We start from the raw sequence: 26984 nt of genomic DNA, 5'->3' as shown, positions 1-26984 counted from the left end.
CAGGAAGAGTGGGGCTTTTGTGGAAAAGATGAGGCTGCTCTAATGCTGACAGGAAGGCTGCCTGACTCTATCCAGCAATGGATCTTCAAAAGGAGCTATGTGTGGCATGTAAATCCCACTTCAAAAACCCGTGTACAAAACTTAGCAATGTGATGACTTGAATTGAAAGCCTCCTAGTGCTTTGTAAATGTGAAACTGATGACAAGTCCTTTAGAAGTGATGGCCTTACTACACAAAGGACTAGCTTCCTGGAGTTTCTGGCCTAGGTTCTGGAGGATTCTGAGGGGTGCCCATCCCAAGGTTTGTTTGACTTCTTGGCAGGTTCTTTTCTTTGACAAGGTCTTGCCATGTAACCCAGGTTGCCCTTAACTCTCGTCTCAAGCTCAGAGTTAGACCTGACCATCACACTGGCTTTCGTGGCCTGCTCTACATGAAGCTCTTCTGAGCTTCCATGGCTACCTGGACACACAGCAGGACCACACACAGCACCCCTGGATTGCCATCTGCCTTCCTGTAATAGCTACTTCTGGGCTGTGCTTACAACATGACTTTAGGGCTAGACTGAGGATCACTAACACTAGGCTGGACAGCTGCTATGTGCCCTCCGCTTTGTGTGCCTAGGGCAGTCAGCTCAGCTGCAGGCAGGGACCTGACACCTCAGCCCTCTTCAAAACCAGGCTAGGGGCCTAGCTTCTTGTCACCTCCAGGGGAATTTGCTGATTGTTTGTAAGGGTCTCTCTCTCATTAGCCAACCTCAAAAAAAGTAAGCATCTATACTTAGAGCTGGTAGATGCTAGCTAGTTGCTGGCTCTTTCTTGTGACAGCTATAGAGGTAGGAACTAAACATCCCTACGTCCTCCTGTTGGAAGCCTTGCAGTGATGAATACAGCCAACAATGAGGGAAGGTATCAGTTTGGATGACCCAAGAAGGTCAGCCTCTGCTCCCAACCCTGCCTGGCATGGTCTGCGGCGCACAGCCCTCTCAGGCATGTACCTTGAGCCACTGCTTCTCTGTCAGTGAGTCGCTGTAGTCTACCTCCTTGCGGTGGCGAGAACCACGGCCGAACATCTTCTCCTCTTCCTCTTCACATGTCAGCCGCTCCACCTCGGCATCATCCTTGATGATCCAGGATGGGAGCTCATCCTCTTCCATCAGGCGTGGCTTCCGCTTGGGGTTGCGGGCTTCTTCACGCCGGCGGTCCAAGTCCATGCGCTATGATGTGGGTGGTGGGCAGAGGACAGAAGGCAGTTAGCAGAGTAAGAAATAGCCTTCAGAATGGGCCTCACAGGGACACTAGGTGATGAAGAGAACAGTGCTTCATTTTGGGGACTGACCCAGCCTGGCTGCTACAGCAGACCTCAGTAAGAGGTTGGACCGTGGAACACAGGTATGCCCACCACAGGGCAGTCTTAGAGGAAAATACCAGGCCCACTGAATCCAGATAAAACTGAAAGATCCCCATCTAAACTTCATACGGGTACCTAGCATCTGGGGGAATAATCTGTAGCCCAAGCCCTAGATAGTCCCTCAGGCCTCCAGTGTCTACTTGAGTCCTCTGTAAAGGGAGGGACTCTTTGGGAAAGCGGCCCGGAATATACAGCAACGGCAGTGCAGTGTCCCGCACTACCTCTACATGAGGGTGAGCTGGAGGCATGAGGAAGCTGTGTGAAGAGGAACAGCAGCTCCAACAGCCATAGGGATGCCACTATCATCACTGTGTCTGTGTGGTCCCAGTCCAGGTGCTCACCATGAAGAGGTCAAACTCTTCTTCGTGCCGGGCAATCATCTGGTTGACGGTCTCATCATCAGGCACCTCATCTTCCTCCTACAAGATTGCAAAGCTTTAGTCTGACTGTGGTGGGGCTGGGTTGGGTGGTGGCCAGGCTCGGAGGCGAGCGGCGGAATCCGTCCGAAGATGAGCTGATGAGCTGGAGGTCCCAGGCTGGCTGCGGTGGAGGATCCCACGCGTCAGCAAGAGGCACACACATTCGCACAAGCACACGCACGCTTCGTGGGGTCAGGCCCTTGTTGGCCAGTCTCAGCAAGAAGCTGAGTTGAGTGGGCGTGGAGACTGAACTACCCCTCTCACCTTTAGAGGTGGCTCCTCCAAGTCGGGGTTGACGCCCGCTGGCGGAGGGGCAGTGTGGGCGAAGCTGGCACTGCCGCTGCCCGTGCTGCAGTGTCTGCTCTGTGGATAAATACAGGACTTCAGTCTCCGGGGCTGTCGATGCGGCCGTCTGTCAGCAGCAGTTTAGAAAAAAACCCACTTCAACGGGAAAGCAAGTGCGCATCCTCTTTCTGCTCAGCCCACACTCCCTTTACTCCAAAGGGACGCAAAAAAATAAAAATAAAAAACCAAAAAACCAAAAACAAAAACCAAGAGTGCAAAAAAGGTATAAAACCGAAAACGAAAGCCTCATGCATCCACCACTCACGCTGGGCCAGGCTTGGCACCATGCTCACCTCATCCTGCTCCTCGTGCTCCAGGATGGCCTGCAGGAAGGCACGCCTCTCATGGCTGGACGACTTCTGGTCGAACATGCCTGCCTGGATCACCTTCTGATCCACATTGAGTTTGTATTTGGCAGCAGCCAGTATCTTCTCTTCCACACTGTTGACCGTGCACAGGCGAAGAACACGCACCTCATTCTGCTGTCCAATGCGATGGGCTCGATCCTGTGCTTGCAGGTCCTTGAGAAGAGGAGGTGGGTCAGTCTGGGGAATTCTAGACATCAAGCTTAGCTTCGGCCTGCAACTTCAAAAGCCAGGAACCCAAGAATGGACCTGTGACCTGTCCCTAGGAGCCTGGAGGGACCTTGTACCCATAGCAGATGTCTGCTTTCCTGGGACCCAACAAATACTCCACCCCCTCAAAAAACAAACAAAAACAAACACCCCCCCCCAAAAAAAAACCCAACCATGTATTTTAAATGTAAGCTTAAGTGTGTGTGCATGTAAGTATCCACTGAGCACAGGAGAGGGTGTCAGAGAACCTGGAATTAGAGACGCTGGGTACCAAATTGGTGCTCTGCATGTATATTTTCTTAACTGCTGAGCCACCTCTCTAGCTCTACTTTTTCTGTTGTTTTTTGTTTTTTTGAGGCTAACTCCTAGGGCAACACTCTGGGCAGCCCTTGTCACAGCTCCACAGCATGGCCATGTCACAGCTGAGGGCTTTGGCACTTAGGAGCCTACTATGCTGATCACAGGAGCTCTCTCAGCTTCCGTATAGATTGAGCAGATGGGTGTGAGGAGGATAGTATAAGGAATAGAGCAGTCAGCTCCTGTTAGTGGGGCAGTGAAGCTGCCAATAGTATTTCTGCCATTTCTAGCATAGACTGTCTGAAATTCTCTTTGGGCCAGCCAGCCTGTGTAAACAGGCTGAGGGTCAACAATGTTCCTCAATTTGAGATCATAAAAATAGAAGGGACTTGTTTGACAGTTGGTCCCCAGGTATATCAGGATGCTTACTGTCAAGGCTGGCGTTGATGCTCCTGCTGGCCCTGCACTGGCCTCTGCTTGACTGTTATTATCTAACTACCTCTTAGGAAATGGCCCATCAGTAGCATCGGAGCAGAAACTACACTGATACTCATCACTGGATTGACACAGTGACCACCTAGGCCATTTAGCCATCAAATGGATAATTATAACTAGCTCTGACAGAGATTACCAGTATGAGTGGCCATGTGCACGTAAGTGGCCGGCATGTGAAGACAATGGTCATTACTATGGCAATCACTTTTCTTATTTAGAGCTGATCTGACGAGAGCAGTGGCTCTCAACCTTCCTAATACTGTGACCTTTTAATACAGTTCCTAATGCTGTGGTGAGCCCCAACCATAAAATTACTTTTGATGCTACTTTAGAACTTTAATTTTGTTACCCTTATGAATCATAATGTAAATATCTGTGTTTTCTGATGGTCTTAGGTGGCCCCCAAGGTGTTACAACCCACAGGTTGAGAAACTGTTGGACTACTGGGTCCTTGCAAAAGTGCCAAGAGTGACAAAGATTCTTTGGGGCTAATGGTCACTGAATAAACAGAAAATCGACAACTGCCCATTAGGCTGGAGGGAAAATGTCTTGGAGCTGCTCGATTCTGGAACACCTTGAAGCAGAGGCAACAGTTAAATAGCTTTCTTTACCACTGTCTCCTCTGGAGAGGTGTGAGCAATGAGCGGTTGCTAAATGGGACAGGAACACATCAGTACACATCAAACACATCACAGTGTGTGCCTGGCAGATGCAGGGTGACAAGAATGGGGACACTGGTTCACCTTGTAAACTAGCATGTGCATAACAACCAAGCCCATGAGGAGAGTAACTGCATGAGGAGACAGGGCAAACTTGCTACTCATCTTCAAACTGTTAAATGTACAAAGCAGCACACCATTTCATTTTTTTGGCAGAGGGCCCTCAGGGCAAATGTGGACAGGAAGCAAGAAGAGGTGATGAACAGAGCTTGTAAGGGTCTGGTTTTGCTGAGTAGGACTGTGTGTGGACTACAGGACGGGTCTGGAAGGCTGCACCGCCATGACAGGTAACCATCAGTACTGCAGACCAGCCTGTTTCCTACTTTGTTCTCGGCTATGGAATCCAATAACTATATGGCTATTGTAATGTTAAGGATGGAACCTGGAGCTTGGAGCCTTATGTGGGTGAGACAAAGGCTATATACCTGAGTTGGCTATTGCCCATGTGTACCCAGGAATAAAAATATGATTGTTGGAAAAATAGCTCTCCTCAAGTCAGGGTGTGAGGTCACTTCCACTTTGAAAAGCATGAGGGAACCATGACCACTGTGGATTAGTGACCGCACTTCTCGTGGCTCCCAGGACAGGGAGAACATCAGGGAGGCAGTGACACTAAGATAGGAACTATCTGCTTTCCTCTACCAATGCATTTACCTGGTGGGGATTCCAGTCACTGTCAAAGATGATCACAGTGTCAGCTGACTGCAGATTCAGGCCCAGCCCCCCAGCACGGGTACTGAGCAGGAAAATGAAATACTCAGAGCCAGGTTCATTAAAGGTTTTCAACAGCATGCCCCGGTCTTCTGCTTTTGTGGTTCCTGATAGGCACAGGAGAAGAGGGTTAGGAGGGTGACAGGGGTGGTGTTGCAGGTCACAAGAGCCACAGATATACTCTATAGATTGTAAAGGGTTAACCAGACAGCGACTTGGAGGTACAGCCTGTCATTACCAAATGCTGCCATACTCAGGAGATTTTAAAAAAAGGAAGGAGGGGGGGTGGGGACAAGACCAGCTGATTCCTGTAGGACACAAGCCACTGGAAGAAGAAGATGCTGGCAGGCTCTTGGGCTGCCATCTCTAGGTGCAATGCTTCCTGACACTTGTTCCCTCTGTTCTTTATGAGGAGAGACACCACATAGCTAAGAAGGCTGATGCCATACTCTGACAAGGAACACAGCATTAGTGGCATAGTGTGATGAGATGAACCACTAGCCACAGCCTTGGCATGTACCCTTAATTCTCTTGCAGTAACTTTGGTTAGCGTAGAGAAAAATCTATACATAAGAGCTGTAACCACTGAAGCCTTCCTTGGACTCCTAGCTCACAGGGGGCTAATAGGCCTACACCTCATACTTGCCACACAGTGTTCCTTGACCTTCTGCCCACTCCTTGAGCAGTCTTAACACCGCATGCAACACTCACAGCAGAAACCAACAGATAAAAGTCCTTAGGCTCCTACTTGAGCAGACAGGGATCTGCATAAAGTAGGACCTGGTGCTTACAAGGACAAAGGAGGCAGCTAGAGGTCCAGCCATTTGGACCTCAGCAGTGTTTGGCCAGCACTGAGCTATGTGAACATTCAGAACGGGATGGTGGTTTAGCAAAGGTGGTCCTGGAGCACCTAAGGAGGGGCTGGGGCCAGATGGATGTATGGGAGTTCTGGTCAGCACATTCTAGATGAAGCTCCATAGAATCATACAAAAAGATGAAGCAATCAAGTTCAGGTTGTAAGACGCTGAAGCATCTTTAAAATGCAGTATAAAATGAAAAGGTCCAGGGCACAGAGAGATGGGACAGGAGAGGCAGAGGTCTAGAGTAAGGCACTCCCAGCTTCTGAGCCCAATAAAGGCTCTGCAAGGAAAACAGAAAGCTGATAAGTCTTGTTGGTTCTGAGGTCCTCCATTGTGTCTTCCCAGGATGACAATGTGGGACACTAACTCCAGGGCTTCCCAATCATTTGTTCTGTTAACAATGCTGGCCTTTTCCTCCCTGAAGTACTTTGTGGAAAGTAGGGAAGGTGGAAAGACATACTCTGGCAACTGGTACACAGAGCCTCCCAGGCAGTGCAGGACCTTGCCTGCAAGCGGGCTAGGGTCCCACGGCAAGTGAGCATCATTCAGCTCTGGGCCAGGCCTGTTACGGGACACGGCAAGGTAGCTGGCTGGGAGTCGGGGAAAGCTTTGTTTCTGTTGCTAACACTGAGCAGTAGCAGAGTCTATCTAAGGATGAGGCCCAGAGTACAGGAGAACTTCATGGAGATGCAGCTCTACCGGAGCAGAGAACTCTCAAGGTTCCACATTGGCAGGGCTCTTATGTTCACGCACACATGATAACTTTGTGTAACTTAAGCGGAAATGGCAGTCAGAACCCACACTACAGAATACAGCACTGCAGTGAAGACTCTAGCAAACAGGAGACTAAACACCTTCAGGCCCTCCTTCAGGTTCCTGACAGTTAGGATGTCCTCAGATTCAGGGTATACTCTGGACTTCAAGTCCATATAACCAGGTCAGGAATGAGTATCTCCAGCAAACTGCCCTCTACTCACCATCAAGCCTGAGGTATTTGAAGCCACGGTATGCAAAGTAGTCTTCCATGATGGTCATGAGGGAGGTCATTTGGCAAAAGAGGAGCACTTTATGGTTCGTTGCACGGAGTTTGGGTAGAATTCTATCAAGAAGTTCAAATTTCCCTGAGGCACGGTAAAGGTCCAATCTAGTCCACGGAGGGAAGAAGGGAAACATTCAGTCCTCAGTCACACGCCTGTGAGCTCAGAGATGCGTGCTGCATCTAGGCTGCTGGGCAGATTCAAGGAAAGAAGTGGCTTCCCGAGCAAGGCCACCCACTGCTACAGCTGAACTCTGGTCACTGTTAGTCAGAGTACATTACCAATGACTACATATGTCCATGTCATTTCACCAGGTCACAAGGAGAATAAAAAAAGTGCGATCAGACATGACGCCCAGTGGGCTGGGGAGTTGGCTCAGTATTGGGTGAAGTATTTGTCCTGTAAGCTCACTGACCTGAGTTCAGTCCCTAGAACCTACGTAAAGGTAGAAAGAGAGGAACGGTTCTACAGAGGGGCAGTGCTGAGCTGGAGCTGCTTTGAGGATGGTGGGTCTGCTACCATAACATTAGAACAGCTCACACTAGGAACAGACTATAGACTAAAGAATCCTGTGTACCACAGTGAAGCACTTGTCTAGAATAGTGAGGCCCTGGGCCCAATCTCCAGTGCAGCAAAAAGCACTGTCACCCTCCTAATTAAATGCCATGCCCTTACAGGTAAAAACCGGGGCTGGAAATGTAGCTTCAACTTCAAGAATGTCTAAAAGAGGAAAATGGTGATATTCTAGAGATGGCATCCATGGCCAACACCACTGACTTCTATAAGTGTGGTCTGGCATCACACACCTATGGTCCTGGCACGTGGAAGGTTGAGGCACAAAGATTCCAATTGCTTCAGGAAGAAGATGATTAGCCACCCTGGGCTACATAGTTACATACATACCTAGCTCACACATTGAGACTGTGTCCCAACAACCCAAGAGAAAAGAAGTGGACCCCGCACTTGAAGCTGCAGGAAAGGTGCTCACAGGGTATCAAGGGCAGAGCGGGTGGATTGAAGCTCAGGGCTAACAGAGGCTGCTTAGCATTACACTGTGGGCAGTGGAGTTTAGGTCTGGAGGCCTCAGATAGCAGATAAATGCTAATCACAGCAACAAAGCCACTGAACAAGACTATAACCCCCCTAGCAGACTGCTACCCACTCTCAAGAGCTGGGAAGCTTCTCACCCTTGCACGATGCCGCCGGTGAACCCCAAGTGCTCAGAAAAGGACTCCTGCAACAGGACAAGAGATGGATCAGTGCCAAGGCAGGGAGGGACTGCCCAGTCAAGCCCATGGTCCAGGCAGCTACTGCAGAGGACTGAGAGGTCACACTGGTAGTTATCTGTGGCCTGCAGGGCACAGAGTCCAGATGTGGATGTCCAGCTTGGACTCAGTGCACCAATGCCAACCCTCATGCTCTTCCTGTGAAGGATGGGAAGAAGACTATGTGATATTAGGCACCAACGTCAACACCTCAGACCACCCTGAAATGGAACGCTAAGGACTCAGAGGTCTTGAGTGACCCTGAAACTGTACACTAAGAATACTAACACATGCTTGCTTTTTAGGCAAGAGTCGAGATTCTCCAAAAGCACAGTTACTCATGATGACCGTGGCTGTGGTCACAGACCTGACTGATGTCTGTCCATCAGCACTTCATAACCTGCAGGTAAGAAGCCCTGACAGAGACACGTGTAACCTCAGGAGTGGGAACACTTCCCAAGGGAGGAGTCCCCAAACACGCAGAAAATACCTACAAGGTGACTGTTTTTTAAAGATGTATTTATTATGTATACAGTGTTCTGTCTACATGTGTCTACAGGCCAGATCTCATTAGAGATGGTCGTGAGCCACCATGTGGTTGCTGGAAATTGAACTCAGGACCTCTGGAAGAACAGCCAGTTCTCTTAACCTTTGAGCCATCTCTCCAGCCTAGAGGTGACTCTTGAGCAAATACTTCTAGAGACTTTAATTTTCAGTCCCATGATGGCTTTGCTAAACATCAGCTGAGATGTACACACCCAAAACTAGAACACCTGTTTCCTTGTCACAGGCCTGGGTTACACTGGGCAACTCCCCCCACCCCCCATAAATACCAGAAAAAGGAAAACTTGACAGATACAGGTGTAAAGACAGTGGCTAGTGAGAAGACCTTAAGTCTTTTTTGTTTGTTTGTTTCGACAGGATTTTCCTTTCTCTGTGTAGCCCTGGCTGTCCTACTTTCTCTGTAGACCAGGTTGGCCTTTACTCAAGAGATTCATCTGCTTTTGTCCCCTGAGTGCACCATGCCTGGCTGTCCTGGAACTCACAGACATCTACCTGGGTCTGCCTCCTGAGTGCTGGAACTATGGCCAGCTCCTTAGCCATTCTTAAGAACATCCTAAGGACTGAGGAGACAGATATGCCCTGCTGTACTCATGACAACCTGAGCTGGATAGCTGGCACTTAGAAGCCAGGCTTGCTGACTGATGTGAGTAACCTCAGAGCTGTGTAGAGAAAAACAGATCTGTGGAGCTCATTAGCCATCATGTCTAAAAGTTAGTGAGCTCCAAGTTCAATGAAAGATACCTCTAAAGCATAAGCCGAGGATAATAAAGGCATCAACCTCTGGCCTATTAACACATGTACACACATGGCCACAATCGTCAGGGACAAGCAGCCTAGCTCTGCCACCAAGAGCCAGGACTCTGGGCTGTGGCCTTACCTCGATGTGCTGGAACATGTAGGGGTGGTTGCAGATCTTACGCAGTTGCATAATAGTGTTCATCAGTGTCTTGGTGCCACCTTTGCCCTGCAGAGGCACATGAGATGGTCAAAACGGAATCCTGCCTTTAGGGCAAGATGGAGGTGGGCAAGATTGGGCAGGGTGGTAGAAGAATGGCCCAGAGCAAGCTGGTGGTTATCTTTGTAGCCCTGTTACGGAAGGGAGTTCTCTGAGAAGACCTAAGAGACTAACTGGCACAAGAACTGAATGGAAGCAAACATAGCAAACAGCAAAGGGTAAGCACACTCACAGTACAGCTACACAAAGAAGGGTACAGTGATCTGTACTAGGGAGGGAAGCAAGGAGCGCAATGCTCCAACGCACAGGTAAGAAAGGGGCTGAACAACAGACACACACCTAAGGCCATGGCTAGGATGCTGGGTACGGATTGCAGGGACTAGTAATTCCCTGGGGGACAAGCCCAGGCTTGCTTAGAGGAGGTGTAGAATGACACTCTTGAGTGCTCCCAAGAGAGCAGTGGCTCCCCCTCCCACTCTTTCCAATGTCGGGATGCCCCCAGTAATAGAAAGAGGAAGGGTGCAGAGGCCATGACAGATAAGGCTGCTGGGTAAGTAAAGTTCCATAGGACTATTCCCACTCTGCATCAGTCAGCCCAGGGCTTCCTGCTGTCTCGAGGAAGGCAGGTACTCAAACAAGGGCAACTCCAGAAAGCAGTCTAGTAAGCATCCTCAAAGGATACATTACAGCTGTGGCTGTTTGAATGCCTGAGGGATGGGGCCAAACGAAGTCTCCTGGGCAGAGTACCAATTCAATTCTCAGATCCCATGGTGCTCTTCATCTACCCTCTCCCTTTAGACAATCGTGAAATAGATAAAGAGGAACCTGGAACAAACCTTCTTGTCCTTCTCGGAGCCGTCAGTCAGCAGCACACCTTTGGCCTGCATGTGACGGTACAGCACACGCTGCAGGGCTGACATGTCGCATTTGATGACATACTCTACCTGTGGAGCAAAGAACACTCTCAGGCCATACAAACTTAAACTGGGTTGCCTGTGCCACCAAGTGGACCCTTGTGACCAGCACTCTGATTAGGACATGGGGTATGAGGGAGGAGCCCTCAAAGTAGGGAGATCTGGGAAGAGGAGGAGATTCTGGGTCAAAATTCTGGAAGGCTTTCCACAGCTTGTCAGAAAATAAACGGTGAAGTCAACCAGAGAGGCAAGCCAAGTGTGGGTGCATAGAGCAGAGGGCCCACACCACTGATACCACTCAGTAGATCCAACCTGAGTCCTAGCCTCTGTCTGTGGACAGGAGTTTGGACAAGGACACAGCAAGCATGAGTGTGACAAAGTTCGGTTCTGACCCAGGTCCTGGCTTTGCTGCACAGTGGTGTGAGTCACCACTCCAATTCCATGGAGCGGGTCCAGGGAAGGATCACCTGACTACACTCTCCCTGGGAACAGCCCCACAAATGGCACCTGTGGCTTCTGCCAACACCAACCTTCTCAGGGAGCTGGGCTTCAACTTCCTTCTTGAGCCGCCGCAGCAGGAAGGGCCGCAGAACTTTGTGTAGGCGACGAATAATGAGGATAGTCTCCTCTTCATTCAGGTCCACCTGGGAGCCAGACAGTAAATTATAACAATTCCTCCAAAAGTGGGGGGCAGGGCATAGGAAGGGCAGCTGTGTCATGGACAGCAGCTGTCACTTGGTACCCCTGTGCCCTCTGGGAGAAGAGGAAGACATTCATCCTTGGGAAAATGAAAATCTTCTGCCTTTTGTGTAATTTATGAAATGCCTAATGGCCAGGTACCATGCTTACCTTATACCTGAACACATATGACAATTGGCCGCTGGGTCTCCCTTAGGCAGTACCAATTTGGTGTTTACAACCACAGCATCAGCTGACTAAAGTCAGGCAATTTGGGGCATTATAAGCTTGTCTGATCAATGCCAAAGGCTGCTCTGACACTAGTCCCACACCTTCCTCTCTTGGCCTCAGAGGAGTCATTGCCTAAGAAGCACTGTTATCCAGATACTATTCTTTGGCTTCAAGGCTACATTGTTTAGCATTTAAAGTGTCTTTTGTTTACTTATTTGTTTGTGTCTGAGGGTGGGTATACCCTGAGGAGGTCACAGTTGGCTCAGATTCCACTTTGTGGGTTCTGGGACTCAAACTCAACTCATCAAGGATTGGTGTCAAGTGCTTTTAGTTGCTGAGCTACCTTGTTAGCCAGGGATCCATTTATCTTTATTTGACTGATTGACTGATTGGTTTTTCCATGCAGGTTTCTCTATATGTGTAGCCCTGGCTGGCCTCAAACTCAGAGATCTGCCTACCCCTGTGCCGACAAGCCCAGCTCCAAGAGACCCACTGAAGAGAACACCAGGAAGGAGAGGCAACTAAGATGGCATAGGCCTGAGCTTTTCTGCTGCGCTCTGGTCATCCCTTTTAGAGTTTTAGCTTGTAGGAAGAGAAGCTCTGGAAATGGAGCCTCAGAAGAGCCTCCTTCCTTACATGGATTGAAAAAAAACATCAATGTCCCTTTCACAGGGGCTGGTGCCTCAGCATGCCTCCAGGGAGGATGGGGAACTTGGGATGAACACAATAGATACCTTTCTAAGACCCGAGGAGGCGTGAAGGGGAGCAAATACTAGCTGTCAACAGCCTCTGGCTTCTGCCCAGGTTCACAGGCTAGTAGTTTAACCCCTTCTCAATGCATATATATGGCTTACTGCAAAACCCACCAACACCAGTGCTGTGGATTCTTCAGATTCTTCCCCGGGGAAACCTGCCCTCACACAATACATTAGCATGGTCTTTGGATCACTGCCACCACACAGCGCCTGTACAAGATGCTGACTGTAGAGCTCTTTATAAACAACATCAAAGCCTAGCCCCACAGATGTACTAAACTTTCTCAGCTCCCTGATACTCTCAATGGCAAGACGTTCTCCCTGTGGAGGATCCATACTTCTCACTGGGACATCTGTTTTCTGCCCTGCTGAAGTCTTGGGGGTTGCTTGCTCTGATAGCACAGACTCTGCTGCTATGTGGCCAGTGGGTACACATGATCAGTCTGAAAGGTGGCTGAGCCTGGGATGGCTCCTCACAGGCCACTTTCTACCCCAAACAAACTCACCTTTTCTCCAGTCATGGCAAAGGGTGCATTGAACCACTGTTCGAAGGTGCTGCAGCTCTTGAAGATAGTGGGGAGCAGGAAGTTAAGCAGGGCCCAGAGCTCCGGTAGCTTGTTCTGCAGTGGTGTGCCTGTAAGAAGCAGGCGCCGAGGGGCCACGTAGTGTGTGTTAAGGACCTGCGTCAACTTGCAGTGGTGGTTTTTCATGCGGTGGCCTTCATCCACAATCATGTACTTCCAGCGGATCTGCAAGGCCAAGAAGAGGTGATGAGAGGAGGTGGCAGGGCTGCAAAGTGACCAGTATGTCCAGCAGGAACCACCAGACACAAACACTCCAACACATGAAGTGGAGACAAACGGGTAAGAAGCTGAACCAAGGCTACACTGTCAGATGTACAGGGTAAAAAGTACTCTGGCAGGCTGGCGAGATGGCTCAGTGGGTAAGAGCACTGACTGCTCTTCCGAAGGTACTGAGTTCAAATCCCAGCAACTACATGGTGGCTCACAACCATCTGTAATGAGATCTGATGCCCTCTTCTGGTGTGTTTGAAGTTAGCTACAGTGTACTTATTAATAATAATAATAAATAAATTAAAAAAAAAAGTACTCTGGCTTTCCAAACAATAAGAAACAGTGCTCAGCATACCATCCTCAAGGAGGCATCTGGAACATTGGCCACAAGTAGCCATGCTTGTGCAGCAGGTGGCATACAACCAATCTGAATGTGGCTTCCAGGAAGGGGCAGTGCCAGGCCTTTCCTGCCCAGAGTCTGCTAGTGACCCCAAGGACAAGGATAGACAATGTTAGGGTTCAGGTTGGAGCCCCAGGAGAATTCCCAGTTAGGTTTCCTATAAGGACTTCCATCTCTCAGAACAGGTATCCATTTGAACACCTAGTGACCTGCAGTGAGTGCACACATTGTTAGGTATTGTACAGGGAAAGGGCCCTACGGGAGAGGACCCCAATCTCAAGTAAGCTCTTTAACTAACACTCTCTGTTGGGACACCGGCCCAGGGAGCAAACAAGCATCGGCAGGGCTATCGGGTAACTTCACGCTGTATAGCTCTCCATAATATGAGGCAAGGCAAGGCCATGCCACCATGGACAGACCCCATTCCAGCCCTGCACCTACTCACTGCTCAGCTTCACTTGCCTCCCCCAAGAGTTTTCCAGAACCCACAGTCAATGTTCCCTGGGAGAGGCCCACCAGGACCACATACAAGGCCTTGTCTCAAACTGATAAGTCACTTCACAGGTGAGGAGAAACTGTCAAGTCGGAGTCTCTCTGCACAGAGGTCCTGGGAGATGGGTGAGTGGCACTTCTTCAGGTTCTATGGGGGATCCTAATCTGAACTAGGGCCCACTCAGGATGCTGAGGGAGCCAGGGCATGGCTTTCCTTATACAAGTGTATATCATGCGGACAAAATACAGAGGGATCACTTTCAAGGGGCTATGACATAAGTATGACAGTAGGCATCAAGATCCTTAGGCAGCCTGAGCCCTCAGCCTACTGTGTTTTACATGAGGACACGCTACCTTGGCTAGGATATGCTTGTCTTTGATGATATATTCATAGGTGGTCAGTAAGACGTTGAACTTCCCACTGCGAAGCTGTGGGACAAAAGCTCGCCTTGCAGCTGGAGAGCCCTGTAAAGACAGGATGTAAACAGTTGACTTGGGAATAGTGTTCTTGAAGAATAAAGCCGGATGATGCTGGGCAAGGTTGCCAGCATTCTCTGACCAAGCCACGTACAATGTCAGCTGCAGGAGAGGAGTGGGAAACTGCTGCCTGCACCATCCTCAGCCACATTTCTAGGGTCTGATCAACTCCCCTCTTCCTAGGTCCCAAACATGAGCCTCTTCCCTGGGAGATAGGGCCGCTACTTTACCTGGCAACAGCCAGCACAATCACTTCGGCCTTCTCCTCACTGCCTGGTCCTTCCTCATTTCTAGTCCCCAGTCTCCTCCATGACTACTTTCTGGACCTCACTACTTTCTTGCACACAGCAATAGCATCCTTACACCATAGGCACAGGATGAAGAGCCAGAGGCAGAAGTAAACTGTGGTATGCATTGGTGGACTGGTTCTTCTACCTTAGTTGCCCATACCGAGGGCTGCCTCTTCCTAATGCATTAATCTGAATTGGGTCTGATGCTTGGCACATGGCTGGCTAGGTATCCACAACATCCAGCATCATGACACACCAATGGTCTATGTTCATTCTGTCCTCATATAAGATAAATATTTTTGAAACAATGTTCCATAAATGAAACTTAAAATGACTTAAAATTAAAAATATATATATACGCCTCAAAATAGGAAACTACACATTCTACATTACCACGAAGACCACCTGTGTATCAAATGAGCACCAGGCCTAGGAGCCTTGTGCCTCTAACACACACTGGCTTCTCTCTTTGTGCACCTTCACCTTTCTTGGTCAAGACTGTGTCTCCTAACAAGTTGGAGGACACTTCTTTAGCCTGTGACGTACCTTGTAAGAAACCTTCACCACAGAGGGGGCCCACTTGTCAAATTCATACGCCCAGTTTGACAGTGTCCTGAAGGGAAAGGAAGGGACAGTCAAGTTCTATGCTAGGCAATAGTGAAGACAACAGGCCTGGTCTTTAGAACTGCCACAGTAAACTCTGTGTCCAATGGGAGCTTTGTGCACAGAAGTGAGAAGGGGGTGTTAGTGGCAGCACCCAAAGAGGGAAGACACCCTGTTCCCAGGTGGAAAGAACAGACACTCACAAAGATACGATACTGGTACAGCTGGCCCAGGGCAGAGCTAAGAGTGGCTCTTAGGCAGCCAGCCTAGTGGAGATTCACAGGCACCTTGGTGAGTGAATATGTAAGATACTACAGATGTGCTGCAGCACATGTGGCTGGCCTCCCGGTGCCAGTCAGGGCTTTAATACATGGGAATGCAGGAAACATGGTCCAGTGTCCAGTGTCACATCCACTGATGAGGCAGCAAGGAGCACACTAACCATGACAATGGAAAGCTGTGGTGGTTTGAATGAGCATGGCCCCATAGGGTCATATATTTAAATATTTGTACTCAGTTGCTGGAACTGTTTGGGAAGGACTAGGAGGTGTGGTCTGTTGTAAGAGGTGTCACTCTTACACACCTTACACACTCTGACACACCTAATGGTGTGTGCTTTGAGATTTCAAAAGCCCATATTATTCCCAGTGTCTTTCTGTACCTTGTGCTTGTGGATTAGTACGTGAGCTCTCAGGTGTTCCCGCCACCATACTGTTGCTCTGCCACCATAAATTCTAACCCTCTGAAATCCTAAGCCAAAATATGTAAGTTGCCTTGGTCATCGTGTGTTGTCACAGCAATGGTAAAATAATAACTAAGACAGGTTCTCACTATAAGCCGTGCAGATCAGACAAAGCAGCCAGCCTGGGAATCAGTTGCTTGTGTGACTCAGAGAGACTGAGAACATCAGAAGACAAACAGCAAGACGAGAGGAAGGCGCCTGACCTCTTATACCTACAGTTCCATGCAGCTGGAAGTAGGCTCACTTAGTTATTGGGAATGGAACTCTGGTCCCCTGAGCCATCTCTCTATCCTTTCCTCATTTTATATCTCAGACAAGCTTGGAGAACTGTGCTGCCCAGGTTGGCCTCAATCTTGTAAATATCCTTCTGTCTCAGCCTCATGAGTACACAGTATAGTTCCTAACACTGAGGGTTCCTTAGGGCATGAGCTGATCCAGAATTGAGGCAGGAAATGGAAAGAGATGCCAGGGGAGATCAACTGGACAAAAGCAAGTCGTGCTCTAACCCCAGGCAGAACTGGCTACATACACGGTTAGGGATTGTAGCTAAGAGGCCAGGTTAGAACAATGGACAAACAAAAGAAATATAAGCCCATGTTAACACTAGGCTAAACCCACAAAACACACATGCCTACTGATAACACATGGAATGTCAAAAGGGAAGGACTCCAGATGCTGCTTATGTACCCACATCCACAGCTCTGAGCGCTCAATACAACAACATAGAAAAAAACCACAAGTACCCAGCAGTGAACCTGTCTGAGAAGCACAGTCAGGGTTGCTATGGGCAAGGTGTGGACAACAAAGAAGGAGAAAGAGGGTACTTCACTTCCACAGCCAAAGGGAACATTTAGACATGAGAAAACCCCAAGGTACCCACAGTGAGGACGGAGCAGGAGTTTGGGAAATACACATCAGCACTGGTCTGGGGTATGGTGCATTGGCAGAACACTTGCCTAGCATTCTAAAACCCTGGCTCCACACCCAACATCTCCAGCAAAAAATAATGAAGAGGCTTTCAGAAAGTTGAGCCAGAATCTTGAACTCAAGACTAGGCAGGGATAAATGGTGAGAATCTGTCTTAAAATATAAATAACAATTGAAATGTGTCAAAGTCAAAATTATGGAAATATGGAGAAACCATGACAGGCGATAAAAAAGCTCTAACAACTGCTGAGCCTGGACAGAATAACAAATACAAGTGCAAAACTAGTGGAAGTAACTGAGACTGAAGTGCACTCTATGGCATCAGGCCAGCACTGGTCCCTCATTGTTACTGCACCTTAGGAACTAAAGACAAATCAAAGGGAAGCTGAGAGATAAGCGCAGAGGCCTCTCAGGGAGTCTGTGGCTGCTGTCACCCAAGAGAACAAAGGCATGAGTCCTCAAGTAAGAAATTCAGCAAGGGACTGAAAGAGGCAGCTTTTCTTAGTGGCAGAACTACAAAGAGCATACAAAGAAGGAGCCATGGAGGACCCACAGGGACACGTGGTGGCTGTGATGTCTCCAGTGGCAGAAGGAACTGGGCATCAGCTAGGGCCAGGAGGCCACCACTAAACAATAAAGGGAAATCCGAGCAGAGAATGGGGCTGCACACCTGTAATTCTAACACTTGGAGGCTGAGATAGGGAAATCTCTGGGTTCAAGTCCAGCCTGGTCTACAAAACAAGTTCTAGGACAGCCAAGGCTGTATTAAACAACAACAACAACAACAAACCTAAAACCAAAAACAACAAAAAACCAGGAAGACAAACAGAATCAACTAACCTGGACTCTTGGGGCTCTCAGAGACTGAGCCACTAAGCAAAGAACATATTGTACCTAGGCCTCCCCGCACATATGTATCGGATGTGCAGCTTGGTTTTCATGTGGGTACCAAACAAGTGGAGCGGGGGCTAGTCCAAAAGCTGTTGCCTGTACGTGGGATATGTTCTTCTGGCTGGGCTGCCTTGTCTGGTCTAAGTGGGAGAGGAAACACAGAGCCTTGCAGAGAATTAAAGTGCCTGGAGGGGTACGGGGGGTAGGGGGTGTAGAACACCCTGTCTGCTCAGAGAATGGGATGAGGAATTAGGGGAAAGGTTGGGGTAGGGGGTGATGTTGGGGGGCAGTGAATGGGATGTAAAGTAAGTAAAAAATAAATAAATGGATAAAACAAACAAACAAACAAACCAACAGGAAATTCTCAGTTTACAGGCTTTTGTTGACACATGGAGTAAGTGGAACACAACCTCAAGAGACTTCAGACAAACCCTAACCCACGAACAAACTTCGTCTCAAGGTTGTAAAGGACTAAGATTTGAAACCGGGCAGTGGTGGCGCATGCCTTTAATCCCAGCACTCGGGAGGCAGAGGCAGGCAGATTTCTGAGTTCAAGGCCAGCCTGGTCTACAAAGTGAGTTCTAGGACAGCCAGGGCTATACAGAGAAACCCTGTCTCGAAAAACCAAAACCAAAACCAAACAAAACAAAAGGACTAAGATTTGAAACTAATGTCTCTGAATGAACATGTGGTAGTGAGCTCAGTGACTAAGTTCAAGGATGAGGCCCAGGCACACACAGAGACAGCAGGAATAGACTACCCCCTATGCAAGGAAGGGATTCGGGGCCAGAAACCTAACGTAGGTTATGCCAACACAAAGGAAAGCCAGCACAAGGTGGGGCTGAGGCAGATGAACTGGTTTTGTTTGTTTGTTTTAAATTCAACAGATTCCTAGAACTGCTGAAAGCAAGAGGCCACTGGAACCAAGAAGTGGTGAGTGGGATACTCTGTGAGATGCCACACAAAATAAAGCACCTGTGCTGTGCTGAAATATGTCACAAGAGGACATTGGGCCCAATGCAGGGCACAATGACTACAAGAGAATACAACAATCTTTGCTTAACAGAGCCAAAAGTATCCCCATCAATTCCCTCTAAAGAAATCTAAGAGCTGGCCCATGAAATATGGGTGGGCTCCACAGCCCTGCCTCTCAACCTAGAGGCAGGCAGTAGTGGATTGATGTGTCTCCCAAATGCAGACATGACTGAAGAAATATCTCATGCTATTCTGTACTTAAGAAACAACCAAGTAAAGACAGACAGAAGGTAGTCACGATGCGAAGATCATGTGAAGAGAATTGGAAGGTGGTCACAGGGAGGCTCTAGACCAACCCTGTGGCACATTCTATAGACAATCCACTTCCACCCTTCAGGAGAAAGAAACCCATGCAGCAACCAGGCTGTGAATGGAGTTGGGCCCATACATACGAGAGAGGCACGATGATGAGGAAAGGCCCGTTGATGCGCTTGTGCTCCATGAGGTATGTGATGAGCGCGATGGTCTGGATGGTCTTCCCCAGCCCCATCTCATCAGCCAGGATGCCATTCAGGTTGTTGTTGTACAGGGACACCAGCCACTCCAAACCCTTGATCTGAAAGGGCAAAATGTAAGGACAGTTCACACAACAAACCTGTGGGCTACCCTCCAAGACCCTGTGCCCTGGACGACCCCACTTTCCTGGTGTGTGCTCACTGCCAGCCCTACTTCCTGTGAATCACAGCCACTGGTTAGGGATGACTATACAACACTTCTGCTTTACTTATTTGCTTACGTTTTACTGAAAGCCAAGGAATAGCAATTACTATCACATGACAACAATGTAAGAGCTATCAAAGAAAGACTACATGTTTCTTGATGTGTTCCCAACAGAAACACCTTTAAACCACTGCAGCCTTCTCTATCTCTGCTAGCTGGAACACGCTGCAGCAGAGACACGAGCTCTCCTGTTTTCTTGCCTTTGCTATAGACTGTATCTCTTCTGCACCACGTACGGTCCTCATCCAAACACTAACCCAGTCCTCACGGCACACTCAGTCATTAAGCACTCTGAACTCCAGGTCTTCACGAGTGTCTGAAAATGAGGCTGGTGGTCTCACTATTACATTCCGGCCCCAATCAAAACACAACATGGTAGAAGTCACAGAAACCACACAAATGAGATGCCACTCAGAAATAGACCTAATTAAATATTAAAAAAATATTTTAATCGTTTTAAACTTATTTCATTACTCTAGGTCTGTGAGTGTTCTGCCTGCAGGTGCCACAGGTGTGTCTGGTACCCCTAGAGGATGTAAGAAGTCATGAGCTAGGATCCCCTGAGACTGTACTCACAGATTTGAGCCACTACAGTGGGTGCAGAGATTCAAACCCAGGCTTAAGACAGGCTTCAGTGCATGGATTAGAAGAGAAAGAACTCAGAAGACACATGTGCTGGGCAGGGAGACCAGAATGGCTCCCAAGTATAGGCATGGGTCACCTAAAACTTCTATTCTGAATGTGTATGACATACAGGCCATGTACTCATGTACATATGTATGTGGAGGCAGGATCTCTCACTGCACCCAGAGCTCTATAATCTGGTAAGTTTAGCTAGCCACCTTGCTGGAGATGCTGTCTCTACCTTGAGTGCTGGGACCATAGAACTTTTTTTGCTTTCACGTCAGTTCTAGAGATCTCAATTGTGATTTTGTTTTGATTTTGATTTGAGACAGAGTTTCTCTGTATAACCCTGGTAGTTCTGGAACTCCATCTATATATAGACCAGGCTGTCCTGGAACTCTCCTGAACACATGAAAAAGAAAATTTCCCAGACAAGCTGGGAGTAGAGCCATGATCTTTTCACCCTTATAGAAAACCCTCCCCAAAAAAGGGCCATTCCTCTGCTCTCAGAAGAAAGTCAGAGTTCCAGGGAACTTCAGATCTGATTCATGCTGCAGAGCATCTATGTGAGGTCCATGCCTGTACAGAGAGGCTCTCTGAGGGCATTGAGCTCATACAATGCCTGGCGCCTGGCAGCTTATTGAAGTTTTAAGGCCTTCTGGCAGCCAGCATACTTGACCACAGCTGCTTTATATGAGGAAACTAGCTGGGTGTAGTGTTAAACACCTTTAATCAGGCAGACACAGATGAATTTCTTCTGAGTTTGAAGCCAGTTTAGTCTACATAGTGAGTTTGAAGCCATCCTGGAATAAACAGTGAGACCCTGTCTCAGACACAAAACCAAAACCAAAACCAGATGCAAAAGTTGTGGCTCTTCAGGAAAAGTAAGTGTTGCCTATAAGTTCAACCCTAGCCACCCGGCCTCCCAGCTGCCTCATCTTACCTGGTACTGTTTGAGGACACCGTTGACCATGAGGGCGGACTGCTTATCTACTCTCTCTGTGACTGCATGGGCCACAGCATAGTAAGACTGCAGGCCACGAGCAAGGGCCTGGGACACACCGTACTCATCGTCCACATCTTGCTTGGCGTTCCTGGAGGGAGCACATGTTGTATGAGGACACAAGCTCCTGTCTGTGACAATGTACTGCCACTAGCTAACATCAGCTGCCTCTGCCTGTGACTTACAAACTGCAGGGGACAGAGGTGGGAACCACACCACAGGTAGCAGCTGATTCTAACCCACGAAGGACCAGATGATCGTCTCTGAGACGACATAGGTCCCAAGCCCATCAACAAGGGCTAGTGTGGTACCTGTCACCCCTCATGACAGAATGCACTGGTGTTAATTAAATGAGCAGCTGCTCACCTAGCACACTGAGCTGCAGACACCAGCACTGTCTGTAACTAGACATGTCTGAGCTCGGTTTGCTGCTGTTTTTTAAGATTATCCTAATCTCAAGACAGGGTCTTAATACGTAGCCCTGGTTGGCCTTGAATCTGCCATTCTCCTTCCTAAGCCACACATTTCACCCTGGCTCAAGAACTTTTTATTTTAACTTTCTGAGGTTTTAAAACATCGTCTATTTGTGTGTATATAAGAGTGAGTTCCAGAACATTCAAGGCTACACAGAAAAACCTCAAAAATCAAAACAACAACAACAAAAAATTTAACCTTGAGCTGGAGAGATGGTTTAAAGGTTAAGGGCACTTGCTGCCTTTGCAGAGGCCTGGATTCAGTTCCTAGCACCCACATGATGACTTGGTTGGTTCTTTGCTTGTACCATGTGGGCTTTGAAGACCAAATTCAGGATTTCAGGCTTGACATCAACATCAACCACCATTGCCAGTAGAGCCAGCTCATGGGTCTTTCCCCTTCTACCTTTTTTTTTTTTTAAAGCCAGAGTCTCACTGTTATAGCTATGAGTGGTCTAAAACTAGCTACATAGACCATACTGGCCTAATCCTGCCTCTACCTCCTAAGCGCTGGAATTACAGGAATCTACTTCACTCCTGGCTCAATAATTGTTTTTTCTTTTTTTAAAAGATTTGACTTTTACCCGGGTGTGGTGGCGCACGCCTTTAATCCCAGTACTCGGGAGGCAGAGGCAGGCAGATTTCTGAGTTCGAGGCCAACCTGGTCTACAAAGTGAGTTCCAGGACAGCCAGGGCTATACAGAAAAACCCTGTCTCAAAAAACAAAAAAAAACAAAAACAAAACAAAACAAAACAAAAAAAGGTTTGACTTTTAATTATGCGTCTATGTGGCAGAGGGGTTCTGTGTTTATGAGTAAAGGTGCCCTCAAAGGCCAAAAGGTACTGGATTCCCTGGAGGTAAAGTTACAGATAATAGTGAACCAGTCAGCACTGGTATTGGGAACCAAAACCAGGTCCTCTGCAAGAGTGGTGTGTGCTGAGCCATCTCTTTTGACCCTTCCTCCCTTCCTCCCTCCCTCCCTCCCTCTCTCCCTTCCTTCTCCAGACAGGGTTTCTCTGTGTAGCTCTGGCTGTCCTGAAACTCACTCTGTAGACCAGGCTGGCCTTGAACTCAGAAATCTGCCTGCCTCTGCCTCCCAAGTGCTGGGATTAAAGGCATGCACAATTACTGCCCAGCAAAGTCTCTCTTTCTAACAATTATAAATTTGACTGTGTATACAGGATACATGCCTGTGTCGCTGATTATGTGGGTTTATGGTAATTGAATTCAGGTAACTGAATTGTTAAGGACTGGCAGTGTCTTTACCAGAGAAACCATTTCAATGGCTGTTTATTTCCCATTTAAAAAGTCATTTAAACTGTGTGGATTAGTTACATTCACACGTAACTCAGGAAATAAAATAATTTCAAGATTGAAAGCAGCATAGGCAGCTGGAGAGATGGCTCAGAGGTTAAGAGCACTAACTGCTCTTCCAGAGGTCCTGAGTTCAATTCCCAGCAACCACATGGTGGCTCACAACCATCTGTAATGAGATACCCTCTTCTGGTATGTTTGAAGACAGCTACAGTATACTCATATAAATAAATAAATCTTTGAAAGAGAGAGAGAGAAGATGTGAGTGCGTGTGTGGTACCCATGGAAGTCAGAGGATTCCCTAGAGCTAGAGTTACAGATGGCTGAAGTCATCATGTGGGTGCTAGGAACTGAATCCAGGCCTCTGCAAAGGCAGCAAGTGCCCTTAACCTTTAAACCATCTCTCCAGCTCAAGGTTAAATTTTTTGTTGTTGTTGTTTTGTTTTTTGAGGTTTTTCTGTGTAGCCTTGAATGTTCTGGAACTCACTCTACAGACCAGGCTGACACGGGATTGCTGGGATTAAAGGCATGAGCTACCACATGGTTGAACATTCTTATCTGAAATTCTTATGTGTTTGAGATTCTGCAGTTTTTCAGCTGGTGGAATATCTATAGAGATCTTAGTTTCACAATTCCCAATCAGAAAATAAAAACTGCTGTGAAAATGGAAACATTTGGGATTTGGAGCATTTCAGATTTGAGTACTCTTATTTCTCTATCATATCTATCTTATTTCTCTATAATGGTCTCTTATCAACTTCTTACCACAAAGATCAAATCAACACATTAAATTTTAACTGTGGTTTCAAGAGCAAAATGTAAGAGACTCTGCACACACAGCACCAGGGGTGAGCAGAGAACAGAGAGCAGAGCATGCGGCTGTAATACTGCTGTACAAGATGGGAGCAGCTCTCTACATCTGCGGACACTCGGCCATCCCAGGACAAATGCTTGATGAGAAGCCACGCACACCACAATGCCTGGATGGATTTGTGCAAACAAAACAAAAAGGAAAGAGAATGTAGCCACTCTCTCTGGAAGTGGACACAGGACCAGACAGGTTTCTTGGCAGAACCAGCAGGAGGCTTCTGGGAACAAGGGTTGATGGTCAGGCCTGTGTGACTGCCCAGCTGCACTTCCACAGCTTATGATCAGCAAGGAATCATTTTCTATGTCAGTCACCACAGAGACTAATGAAGTCTGTAGGAAACAAATGTGGCCCTTCAGTGGCTGTGTCAGGACTGGGAAGGCCACCTAGGGAGGACAATCTCATGACAGACACAAAGCACAATGAAAAGGGAAAGGCTGGGGACTCTGCCTACTTGTTCTGTTGCCACTTTAAAGAGAGCTTGCAGATGAGGACACATGGGGACCCCTTACTCAATAATGTGTCGGGCGTCCACCTCAGAGACATCATCGCTGTCTGGGTCTGGAATCTTCTTCTTTTCTTCCACAGGCAGTGTAGGGGGCTGTGCGGGCTGAGGCTGCTCCTCTTCCTCCTCCTACCAAGAGAGGTGCCATGTCATCTTGGTTCCCTAGCAATCCCAGGGGAAGAGATGCTCCTTCCCAATGCAGTGGTGTCTGCCTCTTCCTGCCCTTCCCATTGAATTGCTGGGTAAGCCTTTAGTTTCCCTAGCAGACTGCATGTTCTTTCCAAGGGTATCTTGGGAATCTCTGTAGCTGATGCTCTCCAAAGCAGCCATCACACCTTTACACGCTACCAATTCAAACAGCTTTCCAGTTTCACAGCTGACTTCCCTACCAATGCGTGAGCTTTACCTCCGGGTTCTGCTCATCTAGAGACAACAGGCATCTCAGCTCACATAGCCTTCCCAGTGAGCTCACTGAATGCTATTTCCTTACAGGACCTCCCTGCGTTTACTGAGCAGCTGACACTGGAATTCTGCAGACCATGTTCAACAAATACACAGGAATGTGTTTCCAGTACTGAGCACTCTTTTTCTCCTATATGAACCTTGCAGGTTCATAGTAGATTCTTTTCAACTCTCATAGCATTGCTAGAGAGATTTTTAAATCCTGTATGTAACTGGCACATGGCTCTAACCCCAGCTTATTAGGAACCTGAGGAATACAGATTATTATTTGAGTAATCTGGCAATGTAGTTGGATCTTGTCTGGAATGAAGATTAACAACCAGGGAGATAGCTCATTGAGAAAGTATTTGCCTAGCACGTGGCAAGGTTCAACCTCAATGGTACAAAATGTGTTTTTTTCATAACTGTTAAACAGTTCTAATAAAACTCTGACAAGTCCCCCACCCCCACCATGCAACACAATTCCAAATCATTGGGAGCAAGGAGGTCGCTCTCATCAACAAATGCAGAAAAGCAGCAGCTATCTAATGAAGTACAGTGTGGCTAGAAATAGACAGGGGGTGGGGCAAACTGCTAAAGGAGGTCAGGAGATTCTCTTTCCAGAGATTAAAAAATGAACAAGATTGAAAACAAATGACCATTCAAGCTCTAAGAGTTAGAGCACAGCAGATTCACCTTGGAAATGCCGCTAACTTCTGGGGGAAAAAAGCAGGAGACTGCACTCTTTATCTGGGCACTTCAGTCTAGCCCACCAACAATATAAAGTTTGTTGTGGTTGGGAGCCAAGGTGGCAGGTTCTGTATCCAGTCTGGTAGAAATAAAAGATATCCTCAAAACAAATCAAACATTTATGTGTCTAGTCTATTTAACTACTGAAACAATAGACTCCAAAGAAATGGAAATTTCCCCAGAAATCTCATGCTAGCAGAAAGAGCCCCAAGAGTAAGAAGACTGAAACCCAGACAACGATGGGCCAGTGGCGGGAGGACCACACCTTGATAGGCACTGATCAGTGTGCACAACCTCAGTGTGCACAACCTTGGTCCTTTAAACTCTGATCTTGTGTCAGGATCCTGAAGACAGATTTGAAAGGGTCCCTGGTTTTCTTATCCATCTTCTGATGGTGGCAACATTGAATATATCTTTTTCTTCTTTTCAGTTTTAACGTGGTTCTTTTAATTGGCATATTGAGGATAGGTGGCCAGACCTAACTTGAGGTACAGGTTATGACCCCAAGTTTGAGAGCATTTCTAACACTTGGCAGCAGTGGTGGCCCTGCCTACCTCAGGAAAAAATGGTGGCAATCTCAGCCAAGGGTCGGTACATGCTACTTCTACCTGTGAAGATGTGAATGTGACTGGTGGAGTTGTACACACGCAGAGACCAAAAGGGCCTTGAGAATACACTATCTTAGGAAGACATAAAAACAGCATTTTTCTGGAAAGCACTGCCTTGAACACAGAGCCATGACAGGATACAGACTGCTCACTGGCTCCACTGTTTGCATATAATTTCTGCCACATTATTTTAGGACCCATCACTCATAAGTGGCAGAGAAATAGGGTCTTTTATAGGGAACCAGAAATTGAACTAGGAGGTAAGTCAAAAGTAGCAGTACCCACAGTGAGGAAAACAAGAGTTCCTAGAATGAACTCAGGAATGCTGTCCCTTAGACATCTGCCACTGTGCTGGTTAGCTTGGGACACCTGACAACAACTAGAGTCGTGGTGGGAAAAGATATCAACTGGGGGATATAAGACTGGCCTGTGGCCATGTCTGTGGGGTGGTTTTCTTGATTACTGATTGATGTGGGAAGGCTCAGCCACTGGTCATGACACCGAGGACAGGTGGCATTTGGTGGCTCTGAACATGAGCCTGGAAGCAAGCCAGTAAACAGGAATCTTCTGTGGTCTTGCTTCAGCCCTCCTGAGCTCCCACCCTTAATTTCCTCAGTGATGGGTTGTGGTCTGGGAGTTGGAAGATCAAATAAACCCTTTCCTCCCCAACTTGCTTTAGATCCTGGTGTTTACTGCAGCAACAAAGAATCCTATGACAGCTATAGTCCTGGACGGGGAGGCGTCATAATCCTTCGAAAGAGCTAACTGGGAGATCTCTGAGTTTGAGGACAGTCTGGTC

At 47.8% G+C, this 26984-nt stretch overlaps 1 protein-coding gene across 16 annotated transcripts in view; it reads right to left on the bottom strand.

The window, feature by feature from the left end:
• Positions 1-26984, bottom strand: part of Smarca4 (SWI/SNF related, matrix associated, actin dependent regulator of chromatin, subfamily a, member 4) — an 88125-nt gene that overhangs the window by 24089 nt on the left and 37052 nt on the right. For 9 of the 16 annotated variants that reach the window (XM_011242434.1, XM_011242435.1, XM_006510122.2 and 6 more), the window contains 16 exons: positions 24394-24515; positions 21166-21316; positions 19271-19434; positions 15227-15293; positions 14268-14378; positions 12734-12976; positions 11094-11207; positions 10486-10593; positions 9572-9658; positions 8053-8099; positions 6806-6972; positions 4912-5075; positions 2465-2692; positions 2091-2189; positions 1749-1826; positions 995-1213 (listed from right to left, as the gene is read on the bottom strand). In XM_011242434.1, coding sequence (XP_011240736.1) covers positions 995-1213; positions 1749-1826; positions 2091-2189; positions 2465-2692; positions 4912-5075; positions 6806-6972; positions 8053-8099; positions 9572-9658; positions 10486-10593; positions 11094-11207; positions 12734-12976; positions 14268-14378; positions 15227-15293; positions 19271-19434; positions 21166-21316; positions 24394-24515 — 2169 coding nt within the window. The remainder of the gene's footprint in view (positions 1-994; positions 1214-1748; positions 1827-2090; positions 2190-2464; positions 2693-4911; positions 5076-6805; positions 6973-8052; positions 8100-9571; positions 9659-10485; positions 10594-11093; positions 11208-12733; positions 12977-14267; positions 14379-15226; positions 15294-19270; positions 19435-21165; positions 21317-24393; positions 24516-26984) is intronic. The other 7 variants (XM_006510117.2, XM_006510119.2, XM_006510120.2 and 4 more) reach the window with 1 other exon arrangement.

This window comes from Mus musculus, chromosome 9 (genome assembly GCF_000001635.26).
Source record: "Mus musculus strain C57BL/6J chromosome 9, GRCm38.p6 C57BL/6J".
In the NCBI taxonomy this organism is placed as follows: domain Eukaryota; kingdom Metazoa; phylum Chordata; class Mammalia; order Rodentia; family Muridae; genus Mus; species Mus musculus.
This window is presented reverse-complemented; position numbering and strand designations above follow the sequence as displayed.